This window comes from Odocoileus virginianus, unplaced genomic scaffold, assembly GCF_023699985.2.
Source record: "Odocoileus virginianus isolate 20LAN1187 ecotype Illinois unplaced genomic scaffold, Ovbor_1.2 Unplaced_Scaffold_3, whole genome shotgun sequence".
NCBI classification, from domain to species: domain Eukaryota; kingdom Metazoa; phylum Chordata; class Mammalia; order Artiodactyla; family Cervidae; genus Odocoileus; species Odocoileus virginianus.
Window position 1 is genome coordinate 259,677 of NW_027224265.1, and position 26,623 is coordinate 286,299.

At 42.8% G+C, this 26,623-nt stretch overlaps 1 protein-coding gene across 2 annotated transcripts in view; it reads left to right on the forward strand.

Moving 5' to 3' along the window:
- The window catches only part of MCC (MCC regulator of WNT signaling pathway), a 494,030-nt gene that overhangs the window by 169,884 nt on the left and 297,523 nt on the right, over positions 1 to 26,623 (forward strand). The window contains exon 1 of one of the 2 annotated variants that reach the window (XM_070462370.1): positions 25,225 to 25,976. The exons of the other annotated variant lie outside the window; for it this stretch is intronic. Coding sequence (XP_070318471.1) covers positions 25,920 to 25,976 — 57 coding nt within the window. The 5' untranslated portion in view covers positions 25,225 to 25,919. Of the gene's footprint in view, positions 1 to 25,224; positions 25,977 to 26,623 lie in introns of those variants that run through there. 2 annotated transcript variants of the gene reach the window in all.

A 26,623-nucleotide genomic window follows, 5' to 3' on the forward strand; every position in this document is an offset into this window, starting at 1 on the left:
AAGCATGGCAAAGGCTACTTAGGAGCCCCAGCAGTCAGACTGCTCTAGGTCAGGCTGGGTGACACTGGGTTCCTCTGAGAATTTGGCCCTGTGTTTAAGTTTTAGTTTGGTCTGAGATTTGTGACATATGAAATTTAATTGACTCAAGCATGGAAACAGAGATGTATTTTTGCTTGTTTGAGAATAACAATTCTGCCTTTATTTACTTACTGTGATAGTAATAAATGTGAGAAATAAGAGGTGCCAGCTTCCCAGTGTTATATTTTCCCTGTGGAGTCAGACTCCTTTCACCTTGATCAGGTCTCCAGAAGACAGAGCTGAAATGTTAACTGAAGAGCCAGTTTGCATAGAGAAGGACTTTCAACCCTTTACCTGTACTTGCAGCGTTTGTTATATTAACCTTCCTTATTTACTCTTTTTGCTCCCCCCATTTTTTTTGCCCCTGTGCATTCAAATTACTTTCCCGTGTCATCTTCTTTGAACTTGTTCAGTGACGTGGCTGGAAGTACCACCTGCCCTGCCTCCAGGTAAAGACTGTGTGATAGACCTCAGAGGTGCCGCCTTGGACATGCCCGCACTCCCCTGGGATGACAGTGCCCTGAGCAGAATCTGCTGTTACTGTCTTTTCCCCTGACTGCTCTATCAGGTTGCGCACCTCTGGTGGGATCACACCCAGCTTTTAGGCTCTACTAATTTCTAGCTGCTTGCTGTATTGCTTTTAACACTATGCTGGGATATAAATTGCTCAACCGTCTTATCTAATTAACTTTGGGTCCTTTCGCAGGAGTGTCTTTGAGGCCAGTCTTTGAGCTTTGTTTTGACTACAGGAGGGCTGTTCTGAGCTGTCTTTCCCCCTGGTTCTCCCTGTTAAGCCTCCATGCATGCTAAGTCACTTCAGTCCTGTCCAACTCTCTGGGACCCCATGGACTGTAGCCTGCCAGGCTCCTCTGTCCGTGGGATTCTCCAGGCAAGAATACTGGAGTGGGTTGTCATTTCCTTCTCCAGGGGATCTTCCCAACCCAGGGATCGAACCCAAGTCTCTTTATGTCTCCTGCCTTGGCAGGTGGGTTCTTTACCACTAGCGCCACCTGGGAAGCCCCGTTATGCCTCCACTGGTCTACAACTTAGCATATCACTCTTAGAAAGTTTCCATCCTCCTCTTAATTCCTTATCACCAGAATCTCCATGGTTTTCAACAATGCCCTTCGGCTTAAACGTCCCCACATCTTATTCCATATAAAATTAGTTCCTTTGGGAAATTCAAAGCTCTCTGTTCTCATGGATTGTCTCACCCCCTTGGCAGAATATCTGTGCCATTGCTTCAGAGCTTGGGGCAGGGACATTGGTCTACTTCTGTCAGAATGACACCCTTGCTTGACAGAGTTCTGAGTGGGGGAGTAGTTTGTAGTCTTTTCAGCCTGCTTCTTCTGGCGTGAAGTCTCTGCCCACAAGTGAGCTGGGGCCAATGGGGTTTGGCCCCAGTTCTCAGCTGGGGATAGAGCTTCTGAGTTGAGAGTTATGGAAGATAGCCCTCAGCCTCACAGCTATTTTTGTCCTGGAATAGAGCTTCTGCAACCTGAAGCTGAGGGGATAAACAAATGCTGGTGGGCTGGTGCTCCTGGGGAGCATATCTAGTTTCTTTTGAGTTGAATTTTGACTTGAAAAAAAGATCAGATCCAATCAATTTCCTTCTATCTCTGCTTACCAAAAGTGCTCAGCCAGCAGTGCATCCTTCCCCAGGCATGGCCAGAGGGCCTCAGGTGGTTGGCAGACTCATTCCAGGTGGTACAGCCACATGGGCCACACTCATTCAGTAAGACTCATCACAGGCCAGGAATAGAATTTCCGTTTTAGTGCTCTTTCAGTCCTGTTTACAACAAGAGAAAAGCCGCATTATGGTGCTTTAATTCTTTAATGTCTGAGCCTTTCTTACAAGGTAAAGGCAGGCCCCAGGTTCAGTACTTAGGGTAAGTAACCATGTTTCACTAGAATGTAATTAATTTTTCAGTTGCCTTCTCCTTGTAGTAAGTGATATTTCCCATTAATGTATCGTTCAGTCACTAAGTTGTGTCTGACTCTTTGCGACCCCATAAACTACAGCACGCCAAGCTTCCCTTTCCTTCAGTATCTCCCCGAGTTTGCTCAAGCTCGTGTCTATTGAGTCAGTGATGCCATCCAACCATCTCATTCCTGTCACCCCCTTCTCCTCTTGCCCTCAGTCTTTCCCAGAATCAGTCTTTTCCAATGAGTCGGGTCTTCACATTAGGTGACCACAGTATATTGGAACTTCAGCTTCAGCATCAGTCCTACCAGTGAATATTTAGGACTGATTTCCTTTAGGATGGACTGGTTGGATCTTCTTGCAGTCCAAGGGACTCTCAAGAGTCTTCTCCTGCACTACAGTTGGAAGGCATGAATCCTTAGGTGTTCAGCCTTCTTTATGGTTCAACTCTCACATCTGTACATGACTACTGGAAAAACCATAGCTTTGACTATACGGACCTTTGTCAGCAAAGTGATGTCTCTGCTTTTTAATATGCTGTCTAGGTTTGTCATAGCTTTTCTTCCAAGGAGCAAGTGTCTTTTAATTTCATGGCTACAGTCACTGTCCACAGTGATTTTGGAGCCCAAGAAAATAAAGTCTGTCACTGTTTCCACTTTTTCCCTATCTGTCCCATGAAGTAATAGGACTGGATGCCATGATCATTTTTTGAATGTTGAGCTGTAAGCCAGCTTTCCGCTCTCTTCCTTCACCTTCATCGGCAGGCTCTTTAGTTCCTTTTCGCTCTCTGTCATTAAAGTGGTATCATCTGTATATCTGAGGTTGTTGATATTTCTCCTGACAATCTTGATTCCAGCTTATGAGTCATTCAGCCCAGCATTTCACATGATGTACTCTACATATAAGTTAAATAAGCAAGGTGACAATATACAGCCTTGACACACTCCTTTCCCAATTTTGAACCAGTCCATTGTTCCATATCTGGTTCTAATGGTTGCTTTTTTCCTACATACAGCTTTCTCAGGAGACAGGTCAGGTGATCTGGTATTCACATTTCCTTAAGAATCTTTCACAGTTTTTTGTGATCCACACAATCAAAGGCTTTAGCATAGTCAATGAAGCAGAAGTAGATGTTTTTTTGGAATTCTCTTGCTTTTTCTATGATCCAATGGATGGTTGGCAATTTGATCTCTGTTCCTCTGCCTTTTCTAAATCCAGCTTGTACATCTGGAAGTTCTCAGTTCAAGTACTGTTAAAGCCTAGCTTGGAGGATTTTGAGCATGACCTTGCTAGCATGTGAAATGAGTGCAATTATGTGGTAGTTTGAACATTCTTTGGCATTGCCTTTCTTTGGGATTGGAATGAAAACTGACCTTTTCCAGTCCTGTGGCCACTGCTGAGTTTTCCAAATTTGCTGGCATATTGAGTGCAGCACTTTCACAACATCATCTTTTAGGACTTGAAATAGCTCAGCTGGAATTCCATCATCTCCACTAGCTTTGTTCACAGTGATGCTTCCTAAGGCCCACTTGACTTCACACTCCAGGATGTCTGGCTCTAGGTGAGTGATCACACCATCATGGTTATCCTGGTCATTAAGACCTTTTTTGTACAGTTCTTCTGTGTATTCTTGCTACCTCTTCTTAATCGCCTCTGCTTCAGTTAGATCTTTGCCATTTCTGTCCTTTATTGAGCCCATCTTTCCATGAAATTTTCCCTTGCTGTGTTAAGTCACTTCAGTCGTGTCCATTCTGTGCAACCCCATGGACTGCAGCCCGCCAGGCTCATCCATCCACTGGATTCTCCACGCAGGAATATTGGAGTGGGTTGCCATGCCCTTCTCCAAAATGTTCCCTTGGTATCTCCAGTTTTCTTGAAGAGATCTTTAGTCTTTCCCATTCTATTGTTTTCCTCTATTTCTTTGCATTGTTCATTTAAGAAGGCTTCTTCTCTCTCCTTGCTATTCTCTGAAACTCTGCATTCAGTTGGGTGTATCTTTCCCTTTCTCCTTTGCCTTTCACTTCTCTTCTTTTCTTTTCTTCTTTTCTTAGCTATCCATAAGGTCTCCTCAGACCTGTGTTTCTTTTCTTTGGGATGGTTTTGGTCCCACCTCCTGTGCAGTGTCACAAACCTCCACCATAGTTCATCAGGCACTCTGTCTACCAGATCTAAGCCCTTGAGTCTATTCGTCACCTCCACTGTATAGTCATAAGGGATTTGATTTAGGTCACACGTGAATGGTTTAGTGGTTTTCCCTACTTTCTTCAGTCTGAGTCTGAATTTTGCAATTCTTTGTCCATAGGGTTTCCCAGGCAAGAATACTGGAGTGGGATTCCCTTCTCCAGGGGATCCTCCTGACCCAGCAACTGAATCTGTGTCTCCCATATTAGCAGGCAAATTCTTTACTGCTGAGCCTCCAGGGAAGCCCCAATGCACTGATACCATGTATATGTGTAAAGTATGTAGCACAGTGCCTTAAAAAATGAATATACTAAAAATATAGCTACTCCCCAGCTAACTAAACTCTTTAAGACTTCATCACTTATATCTGATTTCCTTTACAAATCTATCTCAATCCATCTCCCAATGGTGCAGTATCAATAGTTGGAAATGATCTGGTCTCCACTTCCTTATAATTGGTTTGCTTCCCTTTTGCCCTTGTGTGATTTATACAGCACTTAGGTCTGCCTTTGCATCTTGTGATATTTAAGCTGTGTAAAATCTTATGCCCATAGACTGTGAATAAGAAGGCTGAAATTAGATTCTGATCATATTTTTCCTTTGGATATTCACAAAGTGGCTATGGAGTTTCTGGGTCCTCTGGGTGTCGTGAGATAGCCAACTTAATATACCTTTCCTCATTTGCATCATCGTTAGCCCATCCACACTGGCATTGTTGAAGACATGTGGATTGCGTTAAAATTTACATGGCAATATGCTACCATCTCATTTTTTAACTCTATTTGTGGAATGAAGGTTTCATGGAAAATATTTTGCTATAGAGTTGTGAAGTGCTTAGGAAGATTCATGTCATACATCATGAAAGTTCTTTCCCTATAGTTGCCACATTATTTGAAGTGCCTTCTTTAGCATCTGCCATGCACATCCCTTTTTGGTATTCTTGTTCATGAAGACAACTGCTGGTACACCTGTGTGTGTTTGAGTGATATCTCATTTGATTAAATAGATGTGCCCATTATAATGACATATGCTGAAATAAATCTCCCAGTGTCCATTTTAATATAACACAGTAAACTCATTTTTCCAGCAAACTCAAATTGCAAGTCGACCCAAAAGTCTGTTAATTCCACATATGGCCAATTCCCTGAAGGGAGATGTTTGAATACAGTTGTTTTTTTTTTTTTAAGTGGGTTAGCTGACGAAAAATTTAATTCATATGCTAAAGTGTGTCAGGCAGCTGAGTGCCAGCACTTGGTTCATCATTAGCTTAAATTGTGAGTTTAATCAAGTTCCTTCACTTAATCTACATGTTTGTGTTCAAAACCTAGCATCCTGCTTTAAGGAAAAGCCTACCTTTTATTTCTTTTGGATAGTCCCCAGTTTCCTGAAATCTGATGAAGACAGCCAGTGAAGTGAATCTAATTTGGGTGGTTGAATACTGAGGAGGAATCAGGGAGACCGCATGGAGTGTTGCTTTCATTAAAATAGCTTTGTCCAAGAAGACATTTTCACCATACTCTTGCATCTGTTCCAGTCTTATTTCCATTTTGCTCTTCTTATGTTAAAAAGGAATGCTATTAAAATGAAAACTTGATTTTAGAAGTGTGTGTGTGTGTGTGTGTGTGTATATATATAGGATCAAGGCGATTGGGTTGAATTGTTATTCAACAGTTTTCGCATATTTGCCGTGGAATGAGAAAGCAGTTTGGTGTACCCTCTTTGATACAAAGCCAGCACATGTAATGAGTTTATTTGTTCAGAGCTGGGCATCAGGTGTAATAGAATTATGCCATGTGTTTATGGGACCCTGCCTTTCATATCCCTGTAGTTGCTCATTCATTCATTTTTCAGATGTAAATTAAAAAGTGGAGATTGTAGATTAGATGTGCCAGGGCTCATGTGCACTATGTGAAATGTAGTTTCACTCACTCTTGGAACTTACTGAATCATGACAGAAATATAAATGAGCTCTTAGAGCAGTATTCAACCTTTACGAAAATTCATTTCCGTCGAGAGTAGGTAGATGCCTCTGCTTGCAGATGAGGCCTGAAAATTTATCTTTTCTCTTGTTCTTGTTTTTTGTTATTGTTGTTTTAATTCAGCTAACAATGCAAAGGACTTTAAGTAATATTCTCCAGTTACCTCTGTAAGCTTTCAGTTGTAAACGTGACTGATATTAAGTAGATCCTCCTCCTGGGGAGAAGGAGCATCTTTGAGACTTCACTTTGTTCCCAGTAGCAGATTTGAGACTGCGCTTTGTTCCTAGCAGCAGCTAGGTATTAAAACGTCACAGGAGAAAGAATCCAGTCATCCTGATCAGTCTTCTGTCATTTCTTTCTAAAGGTCAAATGAAGAGCGTTTGACCTCTCTGGATGATATCAAACTTATTACATATGTCAGCTTTGACCTTCTAAACTAGCTTTGTGCCACAGAATTTACTAATAAGTTGAACTATTTAAAACTGATGTTATTTACTAATTTAATAAAGTTTAACCAAATACCTATAAGTCATTGAGCACTCACTAGATAAATAATTGTATTCAGCATAGGAAGAATATTCGCTGACTAACAATAAAAGGCACAGTACCTTTGGGAATTTCTATTGTAGGAAAGTTTGCTGACACGGATATTGTTAGGAATTTGGGGATTTCCTAGCAGGGATGAGGACATAGGAATGAATGCACCAGAGCCGAGTTTGGGGTTTTATAATTTAACATCTTCTAATTCTCACCTTAATAGAGTCTCTTCCAATAATAAGAATCACCAATTTTATTTGCAAAGAACATGAATACTGAATAGAGCTTAAAATGTATTTCTTTTAAAAAGTTTTTTATTGCGTGGTGGAGAACAAAGCTCATTGGCAGACTATATCTGCAAACAGAAGGAAAGTGAGAATCAGAGACTATCATCAAGGCCAAAATGAGCCAAACCCTTGGAAGAGAACTAAGAAGATCCTACAGAACCTTCATACTGACTCGAAGTGAACATAATGGCTCAGTGGGACCAAACATAGAGCGTTCAGAGTCCTGGTGAGGCACTTTCCTGGTCTGCGTCATATGAGCACTCAGCACTGCTCAGAACGTTCTGGTGCATGCTATGTGAGGCAGAGCAAAACAGTTCTCTCAGATGGTACTGCTGGCACCCACAGCCCTCAGGTGCCCTCTTTCTATTATGAATAAATCAGGACTTTCAGGAGAACGGTGTCCCCATAAAAATCTCTAGGACACCTTCATTCTCAAGTCCATCCATGTTGTAATCAGGAAAATGGCCTTTTGTTTGCCTATTGTATCGTTTAAAAGGCAAACTGCAAGGAGATCCAACCAGTCCATCCTAAAGGAAATCAGTCCTGAATATTCATTGGAAGGACTGATGCTGAAGCTGAAACTCCAATCCTTTGGATACCTGATGCGAAGAGCCGACTCATTAGAAAAGACACTGATGCTGGGAAAGATTGAAGGCAAGAGGAGAAGAGTGACAGAAAGGTGACAGAAAATGAGATGGTTGGATGGCATCACTGACTCCATGGACATGAGTGTGAGCAAGCTCTGGGAGATGGTGAAGGACACAGAAGCCTGGTATGCTGCAGTCCATGGGGTCGCAAAGAATTGGACACGACTGAGCGACTGAACAACAAAAAGGCATAATGAAGGCGCATGATCCTTTGATTTTATTCCATCTTTTTTCCTGGAAGAGGGAAGATTCTTACATGACCCTCTTCTCAAGCTTTGAGAGAATCTAAAATACCTATTTTGAAATACACATATCTTCTTGCATACTATGGTTTCTATTAGAGGATGCACAAAAACATCCCAAACAATAGGAATCCAAGAAAATATCTGACTTCTGAATTGACCTGTAAAGTCTGGATTTGGGGATGGGCTTCCACACAGGAAGGTACCCTGGATCTCTCCCCCTTGTTCACCTCCCATTTCTGGCGTGTCTCCAACCCAGGTATGTACTCAGCCATCAGTGTCAGATATGACAGAAGCTTTCAGGTCAGAATAGAAACTGTAATTTCCTCAAGCCCATCTTACTTCCAGTGTGTGTAATTTTGTCCCTGGAGAAATAGATATTCTTGCTCTACACATCTAAAACTCATTGTCCATGTATCTCTGGGCCAGCAAGCGTGTCTCTTTTTCATGTCTACCTCCCCTACTAGACGGTGAGCAGATCAAGGAAAAGAGACCTCTGTTTGTGTCTCTCCAGGACCTATTAGATTGCTTGGCTCAGCCTCATTCATTCATTTTATCTCAGAATCATATATTCATTCTAAATTGGAGCCTCTTAATAAAAGGTTCATTGAATAAATGGCTGGATGAATGATATCCATGTTTTAGAACTAGCTTGAAAAATCCATGGGCAAATTACAACGGGTTTGTGTGAGAAACTTCATACCCACTCCAGAGCTAGGTAGGCACAGGAGGGAAACCACTATTTTTGCCATCTTACAGCCACTCAGTAGTTCACATGGTTGCTTGGACCAAATCTCAAACCCTTTGAGTGTTCTACAAGGCTGTCTGCTTGCTGCAGTCACTGCCTGTCACTCTGGCCACATTGCTTTGCACCCTCCTCTTTCTCGCCATGTTCCAACCACACTGGTCTCACAGTGACTCAGAGTCTGAGCTCCTTCCCTGCAAGTCTTTGCACAGGCCACTCCAGTGACCTGAACAACTCTCACCCACTCTGCACCTAGTTAACTTCTGCGCATCCTTTAGATCTTTGCTTACACATCTCTTCCTTAAAGAAGTGTTCTTTGACCTCCCCTCCCTACCCAGTCTAGGCTGGATCTAGTTTTCACGTGCTTTCATTTCTGTATTCATGTCCTTCAGAACACACACTGCAGCTTGTGAGTTTATGTTCATTTTTATGATTAAGTGGTATGTCACTTATCTGTTGCCACATAATGCTGTGTCATGAAACACCACAAAATCTCACTGGCACTCAACAATGTGTTTATTGCTTATGTACTTGGGATCGGCTGCAGGTTGGCAGGGCAACTGTTGTTCTTGGCTCTAGAGGCTAGACTTGCTCGTATATCTGGGGATCAGCCGGCTGACTGATGTTCTGAGCCTCCGTTTGGGTGACTGGGACAAGTGCTCACATGTCTGTCATCCTCCAGAAGGCAGCCTCAGGCATCTCCCGTCAGTGGAAGATGCACAAGAGGAAACAGGAAGGCCTCTTGAGGTGGCACAGGCACTCTGTTACTTGTGGCTTATTCTAGTGGGCCCAAATTGAGTCACATGGACAAATCCAGAATGGGGGGGTGACGGGGTGGGGGGTTCACTGCAATGTTACAGACAAAGACATGTTTCCAAGGAGTTGTGAAGATGGCGGTCCATCTTTGTCTTCTATCACAATGTGACTCTGGGATCAATTGAGGGCAGCCATGGCATCTCTTGATTCCAGCTTGTGCTTCATCCAGCCTAGCATTTCTCATGATGTACTCTGTATGTAAGTTAAATAAGCAAGGTAACAATATACAGCCTTTTTCCAATTTGGAACCAGTCTGTTGTTCCATGTCCGATTCTAACTATTGCTTCTTGACCTGCATACAGACTTCTCAGGAGGCAAGTCAGGTGGTCTGGTATTTCCATCTTTTTAAGAATTTTCCACAGTTTGTTGTGATCCACACAGTCAAAGACTTTAGTCAATGAAGCAGAAGTATTTTCTGGAACTCTCTTGCTTTTTCAATGATCAAACAGATGTTGGCAATTTGACCTTTGGTTCCTCTGCCTTTTCTAAATCCAGCTTGAACATCTGGAACTTCTCGGTTCCCTGTGCTGTACAGTAGGTCCTCCTTCTTACCTATTTTACATATAATAGTGTGTATATGTTTTCTGAATGTTGAGTTTTAAGCCATCTTTTTCCAGTAGTCATGTGTGGATGTGAGAGTTGGACTATAAAGAAAGCTGAGCACTGAAGAATTGATGCTTTTGAACTGTGGTGTTGGAGAAGACTCTTGAGAGTCCCTTGGACTGCAAGGAGATCCAACCAGTCCATCCTAAAGGAGATCAGTCCTGGGTGCTCATTGGAAGGACTGATGCTGAAGCTGAAACTCCAATCCTTTGGCCACCTGATGCGAAGAGCCGACTCATTGGAAAAGACCCTGATGCTGGGAAAGATTGAAGGCGGGAGGAGAAGGGGATGACAGAGGATGAGATGGTTGGATGGCATCACCGACTCGATGGACATGAGTTTGAGTAAACTCCGGGAGTTGGTGATGGACAGGGAGGCCTGGCGTGCTACAGTCCATGGGGTCACAAAGAGTCGGACACGACTGACTGAACTGAACTGATGGCATCTCTTTAGTCACCTTTATATTGCTAATACCTAACAAGATGCGTGAATATTGTAGTTGATGATTAAATATTTCTTGAATATGAAAAGGCATTAATTTGATGTCATTGCCTCAAGATTCTAGAGAAATGTTCACTTTTAAAGGAGGTTCCTGCCTTAAGATGAATAAAAGAAATTATTTTTAAAATTGTGTCCATGGATAAGGAAATGGCAATCCACTCCATTATTCTTGCCTGGAGAATCCCATGGGCAGAGGAGCCTGGAAGGCTACAGTCCAAGGGGTCTTAAAGAATCAGACACGTCTGAGCCACTTTCACTTCCACTTCACGGAATGATTTTCAAGTCAAAACTCACTGTCATAATAAAGTTCTCTTTAAACATAAATAAATAAATAAATAAAATTGTGTCCATTTCTTGCTCTTCAAGTTCCCAAATTCCTCCAAATAGCAGCTGTCTGTTTTTAGACAGTTAGTGTTTAGGTCCCAGGACATTCATTTCCCTCTCTGTCATTGGTGCCAGATAATGGGGGGGGTGGGGTGAAAAATAATTCAAAATTAAAAGAGTCAAGCATCAGTTGTGTGCAGAAAGGGGTAAAAACTTAGTATTGGGGGGATTTTCCTGGCAGTCCAGTGGTTGAGACTCCACACCCCCAATGTAGGGGATGTGGGTTTGATGCCTGGTCAGGGAATTAGGATCCCACATGCCATGTGTTGCGGCCAAAAAAGAAAAAATAAACAACTTAATATTTTGGATGTGAGGGGATAATAGGGTATTTTTTGCTTAGTGTGGACAGTGGTCTTTTCATGTCTCCTCATGTACCTTAGTGATAGATAGTGAAGTAGCTCAGTCCTGTCCGGCTCTCTGCGACCCCATGGACTGTAGCCCATCAGGCTCTTCTGTCCATGAGATTTCCCAGGCAAGAATACAGAGTGGGTTGTCATTTCCTTCTCCAGGAGATCTTCCCGATACAAGGTTCGAACCCGGGTCTCCAGCACTGTAGGCAGACGCTTTACCCTCTGAGCCACCAGGGAAGTCCAGGACCATAGACTTTTATTAAACAGACTCTGCTGGGCCAAGAAGAGGCTGCCAGCGCTTTCAGAGTTGTATTCCTAATAACCGGGAAAATAAGTCAGATGTTTTGGTTAGTTCTGGAACATGAAGTCTTAAAAGGATCAATATGAGAAAGAAGCACAAGCAGGAAGGAACTGTGCTGGAGAGGGTGACTGGCGTTGTCAAGAGTGTGGAACATTCAGTGGGTTTCATATTCAGAGAGTGTAAAGGGGATGCGGATTCAAATGCTGTTAGGAAACCCTTTGAGTACAGTCACTGTTTCATGGAACCATGTAATTTGGTATCTATGATGACTTCGTTATTTGATTCTGTCTTCATTTAATAAATACGACCTCTTTTCTCCAGGGGTAACATTCAAAATACCTGACAGTGGGGACCAGCCATAGCAGTGGAGGGATATTCAAGAGCCCTTGATTGTCCAAGTGTTAGTCCTGTGGCTGCTAAACGGTGGAGAGGTCTGGGGGTTTCTAGAGGTAGGAATGGGGCAGCCTAGGCACAGCTGTTCAGGGAGTGGGCACTCTCTGGTTTGGGGCGGTGGTTCTTTACCAGCCTGAACAGAATTGTTTCTGTTTTCTAATACTGACACAGCCATATGACTCCTGGTCTTCCCTTTACTTGAGTTCACCATTATACCCCTAAGCCTTTTTTGGAGCCAGCAAGGCCAGAAATGGGAAGGATCTCAGAGAAGAGGAAGATCAAGACCCAGACAATAAGCACAGGCAAGCATAGGCATACATTGTTGGTGGGGATGTGCAATGGTGTGGCTATTTGGGAAACAGTTTGCTATTTCCATGGTGACTCAGCTGGTAAAACAACCGCCTGCAGGGTGCAGGAGACCTGGGTTCCATCCCTGGGTTGGGAAGATCCCCTAGAGAAGGAACAGCCACCCACTCCAGTATTCTGGCCTGGAGAATTCCATGGACTATCCGTGGGTCGCAAAGACTTGGACATGACTGAGCGACTTTGACTTTCACTTGGTACTTCCTCAAAATGTTAAACATAGAGTTTTTAAATTACCAAGCAGCTCCATCCCTAGGCATGTACCTAAGAGAACTGAAAACATATATACACAAAAACATGCTCACAGATGTTCATGACAACATTATTCATAATTGCCCTCCAAATGGAAACAAATATTCATCAACTGATGAATGGAAAAACACAATGTGATATGACCATGCAATGTAATATTATTTGGCAATAAAAAGGAATGAAATACTGATACATGCTACAATATGGATGAATCTTGAAAATATTATGCTAAGTGAACAAAGGCAGATATCAGGTGCCATGTATTTGTTTTATTTCATTTGTATGAAGTGTCCATACAATGGGCAAATCCATAGAGACACAAAGTAGATTAGTGGCTGGGATGAAGAAAGGGCTAAAGACCTAGAAGAGGAGATGAAGGAGAAGGGAGCTGAAAATGGCTCCAGAGTTATTTGACTGGAAACTGTGATTCCATTTACAGAAATGTACAAGCTGAATTTAACCTGGGTTTTGGTGGGCCATAATAAGTTTAGTTTTAGATGTGCTTTGTGGTGATGACATGACTTAAAAGTCTCTGATAGTCACGTGAAAAAACATTAACTGGTGTATAAATAAAGGTTGTGGCTGGACATGCCAATTAAAGAGCACTTTCTCAGAAGGGAAAGTTTGAGCTCACGTGGCAATCCTTTTTTTTTTTTTTCTCAATGTGGCAGTCTTGCAGAGCAATGGAGGATGGTAAAGCGTCTGCCTACAGTGCGGGAGACCCGGGTTCAATCCCTGGGTCAGGAAGATCTTCTGGAGAAGGAAATGGCAGCCCACTCCAGTACTCTTGCCTGGAAAATCCCATGGATGGAGGAGCATGGTAGGCTACAGCCCATGGGGTCGCAAAGAGTCGGATACAACTGAGCGACTTCACTTGGTCTTGGTCTTGGGAGAGGGAAGGTGACTTATCAAGACAGGCAGAGCCTGTTCCTTGTGGCTCAGAGAGCCTCTCTAGGAAATTTTTACCAAAGTGCCCAGCCAGTACCACTTGCTGGACTCGAAGTCCAGGGTGATGGCTTTTCCCAGTCTGTCTCTCAGATCTTCCATCTTCATCTGTCAGCTTGGGACAATGACAGGAAAACTGCCTTCTTGGTCATAGGTCTGTGAGACATTATATTATATTAATTCCTTCTTTACCCCTGTTGGGTGGCTGCTGCTAAAAGAGCCATATTCTGGCTAAAAGAGAAAAGGAATGATGCTGGTTTAACCTCCCAAAGAGCTCCAGTGGCAGGCATTTGGAATTCATTAATCTAAGCAAGTTCTCAAAAATTTACTACATCTATTTTCATGCATCTATTTAATATACATTTTTCTTTTTCCTTTCCAGGAGATTGCCATATTCAAGTACTCCTGGGAGGATTTAAGCCTTTTTTTTTCACTTCTTTGGATTTCCAAATCCCTAATCTCCCCTAATTATTTTTCCTTTCATAGAGAGTTTGTTGTTGTTGTCCAGTCGCTAAGTTGTGCCCAACTCTTTGCGACCCCATGAACCCTTCCCTGTCCTTCACCATCTCCTAGAGTTTGCTCATACTCATATTCATTGACTTAGTGATGCCATCCAACCATCTCCTCCTCTGTGGCCCCCTTCTCCTCTTGGCCTCAGTCTTTCCCAGCATGTGAGCCCCTGTGAATCTGAACTAGGAATTCCCCACTGATAATGTCAGGGATGTTGATGCCAAGTGATTCTAGGCTAGTAGAATGCCTAAGCTGGGTGTGAGGCAGTCCCTGAATGTAATTAACAAGATGAAAAACACCACAGGGGGTACTTCCTGTGTTTGAGTTATATTTGTATTGAAAAGGCTGGGTTTTTGTTCTGTGTGTGAGGTTTAATCTGGAAATAGTTTTCAAGTATTTCCTTTCTTAGAGATTTTTTTTTTTTTTGTTTAAGTATAGTTGATTTACAGTGTTGTGTTAATTTCTGCTGTACAGCAAAGTGACTCATTATACATATATATACATTCTTTTTCATATTCTTTCCCTTTATGATTCATCACAGGGTTTTGAATATACTTCCCCCTGTTGTACAGCAGAATCTTGTTGTTTATCCGTCCTGTATATAATAGCTTGCATCTGCTAACCCCAAACTCCCAACCCACGCCTCCCCTGAGGCAACCACAAGTCTGTTTTCTGTGAACATATTTCTGTTTCATAGAAAGGTTCCTCTGTGCCATATTTTAGATCTAACGTATAAGTGATAGCATATGGTATTTGTCTTTCTCTTTCTGACTTCACTTAGTATGATAATCTCTAGGTCTATCTATATTGCTGCAAATGGCATTATTTCATTCTTTTTTATGGCTGAGTAGTATTCCATTGTATATATGTACCATATCTTCTTTATCCATTCATCTGTCAATGGACATTTAGGTTGTTTCTGTGTCTTGGCTATTGTGAATAGTGCTGCTATGAATATTGGGGTGCATGTATTTTTTTGAACTACATGTTTTTTTCTAGATACAGCAGTAGGAAATTCTATTTTTAGTTTCTAGAGGAACCTCCATACTGTTTTTCAGTGGCTGCACAAATTTACATTTCCAATAGGAGGGTTATCTTTTCTCCACACATGGTCTGTTATTTGTAGACTTTTGATGGCCATTCTGATTGGTGTGAGATGGTACATCATTGTAATTTTGATTTGCATTTCTCTAATAATTTGCAATGTTCAGAATCTTTTCATGTGCATGTGCCCATTGGTCATCTGTATGTCTTCTTTGGAAAAATATCTGTTTAGATTTTCTGCCCATTTTTCAATTGGGTTTTTTTGTTGTTGTTGTTGAGTTGTATGAACTCTTCACGTTTTTTGGAAATTAAGCCCTAGTCAGTCCCATCATTTGCAAATATTTTTTTTCAGTCTGTAGGTTGTCCTTCATTGTGTTTCTAGTTTCCTTTATTGTACAAAAGCTTGTAAGTTTGATTAGGTCCTATTTGTTTATTTTTGTTTTTATTTCTATTGCCTTGGGAGACTGACCTAAGAAAACATTGGTATGATTTATGTCAGAGAATGTTTTGCCTATGTTCTCTTCTAGGAGTTTTATGGTGTCATGTCTTATGTTTAAGTCTTTAAGCCATTTTGAGTTTATTTTTGTGTATGGTGTGAGAGTGACCTCATTGATTGGACGTTGCAACCGTCCAACTGTCCAACTTCCCCAACATTACTTGCTAAAGAAACTATCTTTTATTCAATATATGTTTTGGGCTCCTTTCTTGAAGTTTAATTGACCATAGGTGTGTGGAATTTTCTTAGCAAATTTTAAACACAGATGAACCAAATTATCTGCTGCAGTCCATCTATTTCACAGCAGTAAGTCAGTGAGTCTAAAAGCAGTATAGCCGATTTCATAAACAATAAGGTGAAGACCCAGAACGATGGAACAGTTATCCATTTAGGGAGGGGTTCACAGTGCTAACAACATAGAATCTGTAATCTTAGCTAAGGGATTCCAAGATAAGTTGACTGAAGGGGCATAATAAAGGGAGAAAAACTCAGAAGTAGAAATTAGGATGGATTCAAGATCTCATCAGATGGTTCAGGCGTAGTGAGGCTTTGGGCAAAATGCTTCTCAAAAGTTATCTCCATGTGCTCTTTCAACTTTTTTACCTCCTCAGTTCAGTTCAGTTCATTTGCTCAGTCATGTCCGACTCTTTGTGACCCCATGGACTGCAGCACGCCAGGCCTCCCTGTCCATCACCAACTCCCAGAGTTTACTCAAACTCATGTCCATTGAGTCAGTGATGCCATCCAACCATCTCATCCTCTGTCATCCCCTTCTCCTCCCACCTTCAATCTTTCTCAGCATCAGGGTCTTTTCCAGTGAGTCAGTTCTTCCCATCAGGTGGCCAAAGTATTGGAGTTTCAGCTTCAGCATCAGTCCTTCCAACGAACATCCAGGACTGATCTCCTTTAGGATTGACTGGTTGGATCTCCTTGCAGTCCAAGGGACTCTCAAGAGTCTTCTCCAACACCACAATTCAAAAGCATCAATTCTTCGGTGCTCAGCTTTCTTTATAGTCCAACTCTCACATCCATACATGACTACTGGAAAAACCATAGCTTTGACTAGACGGACTTTTGTTGGCAAAGTAATGTCTCTGCTTTTTAATATATGCTGTCTAGGTTGGTCATAACTTTTCTTCCAAGGAGTAAGCATCTTTTAATTTCATGGCTGCAGTCACCATCTGCAGTGATTTTGGAGCCCACCCCCCAAAAAGTCTCCCACTGTTTCCCCATCTTTTTGCCATGAAGTGATGGGACCAGATGCCATAATCTTAGTTTTCTGAGTGTTGAGTTTTAAGCCAACTTTTCCCACTGTCCTCTTTCACCTTCGTCAAGAGGTTCTTTAGTTCTTCTTTACTTTCTGCCATAAGGGTGGTGTCATCTGCTTATCTGAGGTTATTGATATTTCTCCTGGCAATCTTGATTCCAGCTTGTGCTTCATCCAGCCCAGCGTTTCTCATGATGTACTCTGCATATAAGTTAAATAAGCAGGGTGACAATATACAGCCTTGACGTACTCCTTTTCCTATTTGGAACCAGTCTGTTGTTCCATGTTCAGTTCTGTTACTTGCTGACCTGCATACCGATTTCTCAGGAGGCAGGTCAGGTGGTCTGGTATTCCCATCTCTTTAAGAATTTTCCACAGTTTGTTGTGATCAAAGTCAAAGGCTTTGGTGTAGTCAATAAAGCAGAAGTAGATGTTTTTCTGGAATTCTCTTGCTTTTTTGATGATCAAACAGATGTTGGTAATTTGATCTCTGGTTCCTCTGCCTTTTCTAAATCCAGCTTGAACATCTGGAAGTTCATAGTTTACATATTGTTGAAGTCTGGCTTGGAGAATTTGAGCATTATTTTTGCTAGCGTGTGAGATGAGTGTAATTGTGCGGTAGTTTGAGCATTCCTTTGGCATTGCCTTTCTTTGGGATTGGAATGAAAATTGACCTTTTCCAGTCCTGTGGCCACTGCTGAGTTTTCCAAATTTGCTGGCATACTGAGTGCAGCACTTTCACAGCATTATCTTTTAGGATGTGAAATAGCTCAACTGGAATTCCATCACTTCCACTAGCTTTGTTCCTAGTGATGCTTCCTACGGCCCACTTGACTTCGCATTCCAGAATGCCTGGCTCTAGGTGAGTGATCACACCATTGTGATTATCTGAGTCATGAAGATCTTTTCTGTATAGTTGTTCTGTGTATTCTTGCCACCTCTTCTTAATATCTTCTGCTTCTGTTAGGTCCATACCATTTCTGTCCTTTATTGTGCCCATCTTTGCATGAAATGTTCCCTTGGTATCTCTAATTTTCTTGAAGAGATTTCTAGTCTTTCCCATTCTATTGTTTTCTTCTATTTCTTTGCACTGATCACTAAGGAAGGTTTTCTTATCTGTTCTTGCTATTCTTTGGAACTCTGCATTCAAATGGGATTATCTTTCCTTTTCTTCTTTGCCATTAGCTTCTCTTCTTTTCTCAGCTATTAGTAAGGCCTCCCCAGACAACCATTTTGCCTTTTTGCCACTCTTTTTCTTGGGGATGGTCTTGATCCCTGCCTTGTGTACAATGTCATGAACCTCCATCCATAGTTCTCCATTCATATTTTTACTTCCTAGTCACTATTCAATCCACACTAATCTAGCTACTGTCTATCTCCACCACTTACAGAAATTGCTTCTCTTGAGGTCCCCAGTAATTTCCAGTAGCAAAGGACACTTCTTTGTTGTCACTTCCTCGAACTCTCAGCAGCATTTCACATAGGTCACAACTTTCCTTGACATGCTGGCCTCCTGGCATCGATGATGTCACGTCTTCCCTTTTTCTTGATCCTCCTTGCTAGATTCTCTCCCTCTATCCTCTGGAAATACTGGAGCATCTCAACGGTAAGTCCTGGGGCTTCTCTGTACTCACTCTGTCCCTCGGTGATCCTCTCTGTTCTCATGACTTTCAACATCAACTCTAATCTATATGCTGCTGACTTCCAAATCCATTTGTCTAACTTGACTCTCCCCTGAGCCCCAAAGTCATTTATCCAGCTGCTATTGGCATCCTCATGGATGTCAAATAGGAATCTCCAATTTAATGTGTCTAAAAATAGAACCCTTGGATTTCCCTGGTGGTACAGTGGGTAAGAATCAGCCTGAGAAGGCAAGAGACACGGGTTAGACCCCTGGTCCGGGAAGATTCCGCATTTTGCAGAGCAGCCAAGCCTGCAAGCCACCAGGACTAAAGCCCGTGGGCCTAGAGCCTATGCTCCACAAGAGAAGCCACTGCAGTGAGAAGCCAGTACACTGAAAGGGAGAGCAGCCCCAGCTTGCTGCTGGAGAGCCTTGGACTACAGAAAGTCCAAGCGCAGCAACGCAGACCCAGTGCAACCAGAAATAAGTAAGTAAATAATGAAAAATAGAACCCTTGATTCCCCTAAACCTAGTCCTTCTCCACACCCAATTGTTCAGTCCCCACACTGATCATCTAATTCCTCTCTTTGTTTCATTACCTCCATCCAGTCATGCACTGAGTTTAAGTCAGTTTTACCTAAATAATATATCTCAAGTTCATTCATTTTTCACCATCTTCATTGATTTTACTGAGTTTCAAGCCACAGGCATCCTTTGACAACCAAAATAGCTTTTAACAAGTTTCTTTGCTCTACTGCTTTTATGATGCCACAACCCGTTCTTACATAAAGGCAAGATTGTCCTTTTTTGGCTTTTTTATTAAGAAGATTTTTAAACATATGCAAGTGGATAGAGAGTAGCATCAGCTCCCATACACTGTCACCCAGCTTTCAGTTCAGTTCAGTTCAGTTGCTCAGTCGTGTCTGACTCTTTGCGACCCCATGAACCACAGCACTCCAGGCCTCCCTGTCCATCACCAACTCCAGGAGTCCACCCAAACCCATGTCCATTGAGTCAGTGATGCCATCCAACCATCTCATCCTCTGTCATCCCCTTCTCCTCCTGCCCTCAATCTTTCCCAGCATCAAGGTCTTTTCCAATGAGTCAGCTCTTCACATCAGGTGGCCAAAGTATTAGAGTTTCAGCTTCAACATCAGTCCTTCCAGTGAACACCCAGCTTTAAGAATTATCAATTCATGCCAGTCTGTTTCATTGAAAACCTCATTGATTTCCTTGCCTCCTTAGGATTTTGACACAAATCCCAACTATTGTATCATTTTACCCCTAAATATTTCATATATATATATATGTATATGTATAAGATAAAAACTCTAAGTAAACACAAGATTATTAAAAATTTTTAAGCAGTAATAATTTAAAATTGCATCAAATATTCAAAAAGTGTATTCCTGAATATCTCATAAGTATCATATAAGTATACAGTCAGGGTATTTGAATCAAGATTCCAATAAGGAGCACATATTGCAACTGGTTGATATGTCTATAGGGTTCTCCTTCCATTAATATCTCATTCACTAGCTTTTTTCTCCCCCATTACAATTTACTTGTTTAAGAAACCCGATTGTCCTATAGAGTTATGGTCTGAATTTGCTGATTGTATCTCTGTGGCTAATGTAACATATTCCTTCTGCTAAGGTACCACTAAAATAGCTTCACAGGTGGTATTTTATTCTTCCATCAGAAGTCATGTGTTTGCATGTCTTGTGATGTTAGTAGCATTGTGCTTTATGCCTAAATGATTAATTTAGTAGATGCTGCAAAGTAGGGATGGATATTCTATAAATTTTTCATTTATTTGTAGGAATACTCATATAAAGGAGGAACTTCCTTTGTCTACTTTTAAAGGTTTGTATAGGACTAGATTTACCTTTGAAAAACATAAATTGGATCATATCTTTGCCCTGCTTAAAGTCTTCATGTGACATCTCTATGGCCAACACACACACACACACACACTGTATGGGCTGGCTCCTCCATTGTTCTTTCATCAGATTCCATCGTAGTGTCTACCATTTTGTTGAAGTTTAAATCAAAACTTGAAGGTTACTGGAAAGGTCAGACCTTCTCTGCCTCAGGATTTTTGTACTCGCTCATCCTTCTGCCTGGCCACCTTCCCCACTTTCTGCCTCGTGGGCTCCTTCTTGACCTTCATGCTGAAATGAACTCACCTCATCAAGGCCTTCTCTGGCTCCTTTGTTTAAGAGGCCTGCTGTCCCTCATCATAGCTCCTGTTTAACACCTTTATAGCATCCACCACAAGCTATAACTGTCTTCTTTATTTACGGATCATTTTCTACCAAGAATGCCGGCTGCGTAAAAGCAAGAATTTTTCTGTCCTATACAGCACTGAATTCTGAAGCACAACATGATGCCTGGCACACAGTGGCTGCTCTTCTCTTTTAGAATCAACACCACAAACCTGCTGCATATGCTCACCTACATAAGTGGAAGGTGATTTTTTCCAGGTTTTAACGTTGCTCTCCGAGGACACAGGGACCAAGACAAACATCATCTAGCGCAGTGCTTCCTGAACGCTTTGTACGTGCCGCCTGCAGCAAATGATGTCTGATGGGGCAGGCCACTGAGCCTGGCTGGAGGCCTCAGCCTGGGAGTCAGTCCTGACTCTGGCCCTGGCTTGATGACTGAGCAGAGCACTAGAGGAATTGGGTTAGGGAAAGCATTTTTGAACTCATGTGAGTGGGCTTATAGACTTAGGGCAGGAAATTCTTTTGAGTGTATGCTTTGAGGGTTCCCTGACTTTATGGACTCTCAGGGACCGAGAGGAGTGGGACTCCCTGCATCTCCACAGGGTTCTGAAGTCCCTTTTTCCCCTGGAAAGTCACTGTCTTCTTCAGGAAATCCCACCAGTTTTGTCCTATTTCAAAGCATCCTCTTTACAATGCAAATACTTTGGGCTTTCTTGAGATGATTATGAATATTTTTCATCCTCTTATGAATTAGCTTTATTTTTTTTATTTTCTATCTTTTTGTTGAATTAGCTTTAATGGGATGCTTTCTTCCTAAAATCTGAGGACACTGATCCAGTTTCATTCTTGTCTACAGCAATATCTTGATAGTAGAAATTCCCAGCCTGATTCCTAACTAAGAGGAAAACAAACAAAAAACCCACAAAACACTTAAACTATGCAAAACAAAACTTCATTTCATGGAATCATAGATTGGAAGAAACCTGATTTGGATTCTCCCTGACTGCATGAAGCTCTATTCTACATGCCACTGGCTTTCAGTGTGGTCCACCAGCGTCGAGCCTGCGCTGAACAAGCTCAGGGGAGAGTATCTCAACTCCAGTGTTCTCTGTGCCCTGACAGCTTACAGGCAGTTCTCTCTTCTTCCTGTCCCTTTTCTTTTCTTTTTAAATTTTATTCATTTATTTACGTTTTTGGCCGCGCTGGGTCTTCGTTGCTGCAAGAGGACTCTCTCTAGTTGCAGCCAGCAGGGCTCCTTTCCAGTGGCAGTGCACGGGCTTCTCTTGTTGCAGAGCACAGACTCGAGTGATGCTCGGGCTTCAGTTGCTTCGAGGCATGTGGAATCTTCCAGGACCAGGGATGGAACCTGTGTCCCCTGCATTGGCAGGTGGATTCTTAACCACTGGACCAGCAGGGAGGTCTGGTCTTCCTGTTCTTAAAGTAAAACTGCTAAGTTCTCATTGGTTTTCATTACTGCTCCACAATCATACAGAGGAAGCTGGATTGCTCTTCAAACAAATGCTATTAGTTACCATGTAACTGAAGTCTTCTCTTTACAAGTCTATAAATTCTCCAGCTCTTCCAACTGTTTCTGGGCTCCTTGGAAGGAGCAATTGAAATCTCCTCCTCGCCAAGCCTACTTTAAAACTAAGCTCATGATTTTTGTCCTTGGCCTTTTCCTTCCCTCTTTTTTCAGGAACTTTGCTTCATCTTCCTTTCTTTCTGTATCTCCAGGGTTTCCCTTAGCCCCAGGCTACAGATATATTTATTCTACCTTCTACTCAACATTGCTTACCTTCCTGAAGAAACTATCCCATCTCTTGATTTCCTGTCACCATCAGATTTATGGAAAGAGTAGCACATGTTTACTGCTCCTAGTTTCTCTCCATTCCTTATGATAATCTGCATTCTGTCTCCTGGGCTTGGTAGAGATTTATCTTTGAAGGACATTTAATGTCTTTGAAGTGCTCTTTTATCATCTTCAGGCTTCCCCGCCCTGCCCCCCCCCCCCCCCCCCCCCAGTCTATAGCATGCAATATTGATGCTGTCCCTTCTATCTTGACATTTCCCTTAGGCTCCCAGACTCAGGGTCCTCCTGGTTATCTTCCTATTTCTCTAACTGGCCTTCTCTACCATTTCTTCTTTTATTCTTCCCCCTTCACGAAAAAGACCTTCTTTAAGATAATGTTCTCAGGGCACTTCTCTTTTCTCTGTCCTGTCTTGCTTGACAACCTAACCTGTTTCCATGGTTTTATTTATTATTCTAAAAGAGTAACCTCAAAACCTCCATCTCCATCACAACCTTGACTATCTCTCTAGCTCCATTTCAAGCTTCCTTCTAAACATTTTCACTTGAATATGCCACCTCAAACTTACGATATTCCAAATGTAATTTCTTCCTTAACATATTTCTTCTCTGGAATACTTATTTTTGTTGAAAACATTGTCGAAAATCCCAGTCAGTAATGTGCTAGATCTACAAGTCATTTTTAAGCTTTCTTCTTTCCACTACAGTTTCTGTTTACTATCTTTCCAGTACTTACTTTCGTTGTTTGCTATCTTACCATTTTTCCAAGAACCTCTTACATCTGCCCACTCTGGTTCATTTCCACTGACCCAACTCAGTTCAGGCCTTTTTAGCCTCTTGCTGGATTGTCGGGATAGTCCCTCTGGCACGTCCGTTTCGTACCTCCAGTTTGCCACATTTACTGATGCCAGATTGTAGTGGAGTTTCAGCTAATGTGGGGATTAAGTATTACAATCATGTTTAACAAGAAAATCCCATGTAATCAACACAGCTCTTAAAAATGTCTTATATTGTCCATAAAGTAGAATCTGCAGACATATTGCTTCTTAATAAGTTCAACACTGCCAATTTTTCCTCCACTCTTAGAGCAGATCACTTTTCTTTTGGTTGCACACCAGATGAAGTCATCTGATTGGCTTTAGGGGCCATCTAGTATGAAAAATATGTTTCTTTAAATACCAAAGTCATACTCAACATTAGTCTACTTGAATTCATGTTAGTTACTCATGAGTGTGATACAAATCCACTGGAATGTCTAAAAAAGCACAAGTCTAATCCTATTATTTCTGTGCTCAAAAACCCGTAGAGGCATTTTTCCCCCATTGCCAATCAGAAGGCCCATTTCTTTAGCCTGGCCCTCAAAACTGTCCATGATCTGGCTTTAACTCACTCATCTAATCCAGGTTCCATTCCAGAATGGAACACCTGCCATTCCCCACACATGCCATGCACATTCCAGTCTCCACCCACCCTTTCTCTCTTCCTGGGCCCACATCCTGGGATACTTTCTTTTCACTCTGCATCTCTGAGGGGCTCAGCCATTCTTCACAGATCAGTAGGTCTTCATTTGTCCTGCTTTTATGGCAAGTATCCATTTAGAATAGTCATTTCTGCTTATGTTTTATGAGACTGCAAACACATTATGGGCAGGGTTAGTGCTTGGGTCTAATGTATATTTTTATATTCTTTTAGCACCATCTCCATCTTCAGGCACACAGTTTTCAACAGGTTTTAATGAATAAATAAGTAAAATAATGTGGCTTCCCAACCGGTCCCCATGCAGAAGAGCTTCTAACGTGCTCTAGTCTGGCAGTGCCCTAGAACTTGGGACCAGTGCCCCCAAAAAAGCTGCCAACTCTTCCTCATCCCAGTAGTGCCTTCATCAGGCAATGAATGAACTCAGGAGGAAGGCCTGTGGGTGAGAAGATCTATGCAAATAGTCAAGTTCTTTGCTTCTTCCTAAAGAGCAAAATAAACATCCTATTTGGTTTGAAAAAAAAAAAATTAGGCCTTAGAAATTAACAATACAATGTCTTTTTCATAACTTCAGGAAATGCCAAGGTCTGTCACTGGGGATGGCGACATTTTGTTCCCATTGTGTAGAAAGTGACTGATGAGGCAGGCCTCTTAAGCCATCCTGCAGACCCACTGTTAAAGAAGCAGAACATTTTTCGGTGCATCTCAAGTTCAGTGGGCTTTAACCAGTACACAGAGAAAACTCCGAGCCCCCTCCCCCGACACACAGCGGGATATTTTCACCTCTGAGAAAGGCACAGGGGAGCTCTGACTCCAGGAGTCCTCGGAGTATAACAGCTTCTTGAATCTTTTCGGATTTGTACTACAAACGCTAAAATATGAATCCAGCGCCGCTCAGGTGATCTGTAAGATTTTTAACGAGGGTCTGGGGGTTGAAGTGGATGGGAAATGTAATATTTTTAAGGACTGTCTTGAGGGTTGGAGAGGATGGGAAATTTGAGTCTGTCTTTCATCCTTTATGTGATGGAGGTCTATCTACCAAAGAAAGAGGGAGAGAGAGTCTGAGAGTGAATTTACACCTTCTGTATCCACTTTAGACTGATCAGGGAAAATGATCACCCTACAGCGCTGCCTTGTCTTGAACTTCTTAAATTATGGAAAGTGGCTACTAGGAGGGAAGTTTCATATTATTGCATTTTTCTGCACAGTTACTCAGGTGTCTTTTCCTGTTTCTTCTCTCCTGCTGGACCTGGGTCCTGTAATTACTATCGCAGAGAGCTGGCTGGAAGGATGTTTGCTCTCTAGGCAAGATCTCCTCTGCTCGGTCTCCTCCCTTTTTTTCTCTTTCTGGCCCCGCCTCCTCCGCTTACCCCGTAGGCAGCAGCTAGACAGCTGTATTCAATCAGAAAACACTTACAACTCCAGACGATTCAAACGGGGAAACTTCGCCGCGAAGTGCAGCGGCGCTCCGGCTCTCTCCAGCTTTCTTTCCTTCCCCGGAACCCGAGGCTCGGATCCTCCTCGGCCCGCCGCCCTGGTCTCTTCGGGAACTCGCCGAAGCCCTGCAGGGGGCCGGATCGTGCCGGAGGTACCCTCGCGCCCGGTCATGGGGGGCGCCCAGACCTCGTAAGAGAGGCGAGGCGGCGCCGAGGGCGGCAGTGCCCCGGATCCCCGCGCCGGCCCCGCCGCTGCGGTAGCTGCGATCGCGCCACGCCGCCCAGCCTCCTGCAGCAACGGCTCGTCAGTGCAACGCGAGCCGGCTCCGTGCCTTCTGGGAGTGCCTGCATCCTTCGTTTGGGCTTCACCGCTGTCCTGGGTGAAAATGGCTGTCTAGACTAAAATGTGCCAGAAGGGACCAAGCAGTGGATACCCAGCCTGCTAAGCAACTCGTAAGCTCCGAGACCTGGAAGAGGAGGAGCTCTCGCCTCTGAAAAGTGCAGTCATGAATTCTGGAGTTGCCATGAAATATGGAAACGACTCCTCGGCCGAGCTGAGTGAGGTAAGAAACAGCTGAGGTCAGGAGCTCTGGTTTCTTAGGCATTTGCTTTGCTACACCACCTCCCCCCGCTCCCCATCTCTCACTTCCCTACACGCCACCGCCTCGCGCTCCCAGTCTGGATGCAGCGCAATTAAAGATTAATAGATGTTCTGGATCTTGTTTTAACTTGTTGTGCTACTCAGGAAATGACCTGAACTGGCTTGATGTTTCGGTCTGAAAGGGGTGTCTTTAAAAAAGGAACAAGCTCGCACCAAAGCGTTTTACTCCAATCGCTAAAGCGTTTTACTCCCCGTGGTCTGGGTCCCCTGTCCCTTCCTCCAGTGGCGTGTACCACATTCCCTTTCCTAGTCGGCAAAATACACGGGGGTCCCAGCTGAGCTCAGTCTGACGCTAAGTAATTTGGTGAGGCCCGGGGGCTTATTGGAGCCCTGAGCCTGCCACTGGCTCCCACGTGTACTGCAATTCAGGCAAGGTGGTCTTTCCTCGGAGGAGACTAATGACCCGCGCTGGGGAGGGGAGTGGAGAGGAAACACATCAAAGCGACTTAGAACTTTATTTCCTGCCCGGGACTGGACTCCCGAGTCTTTAAGGCAAGCACATTTGCAGTTCCCGGCTCCTGCAGTAACAAATCCACTTGAGTGTTGGAG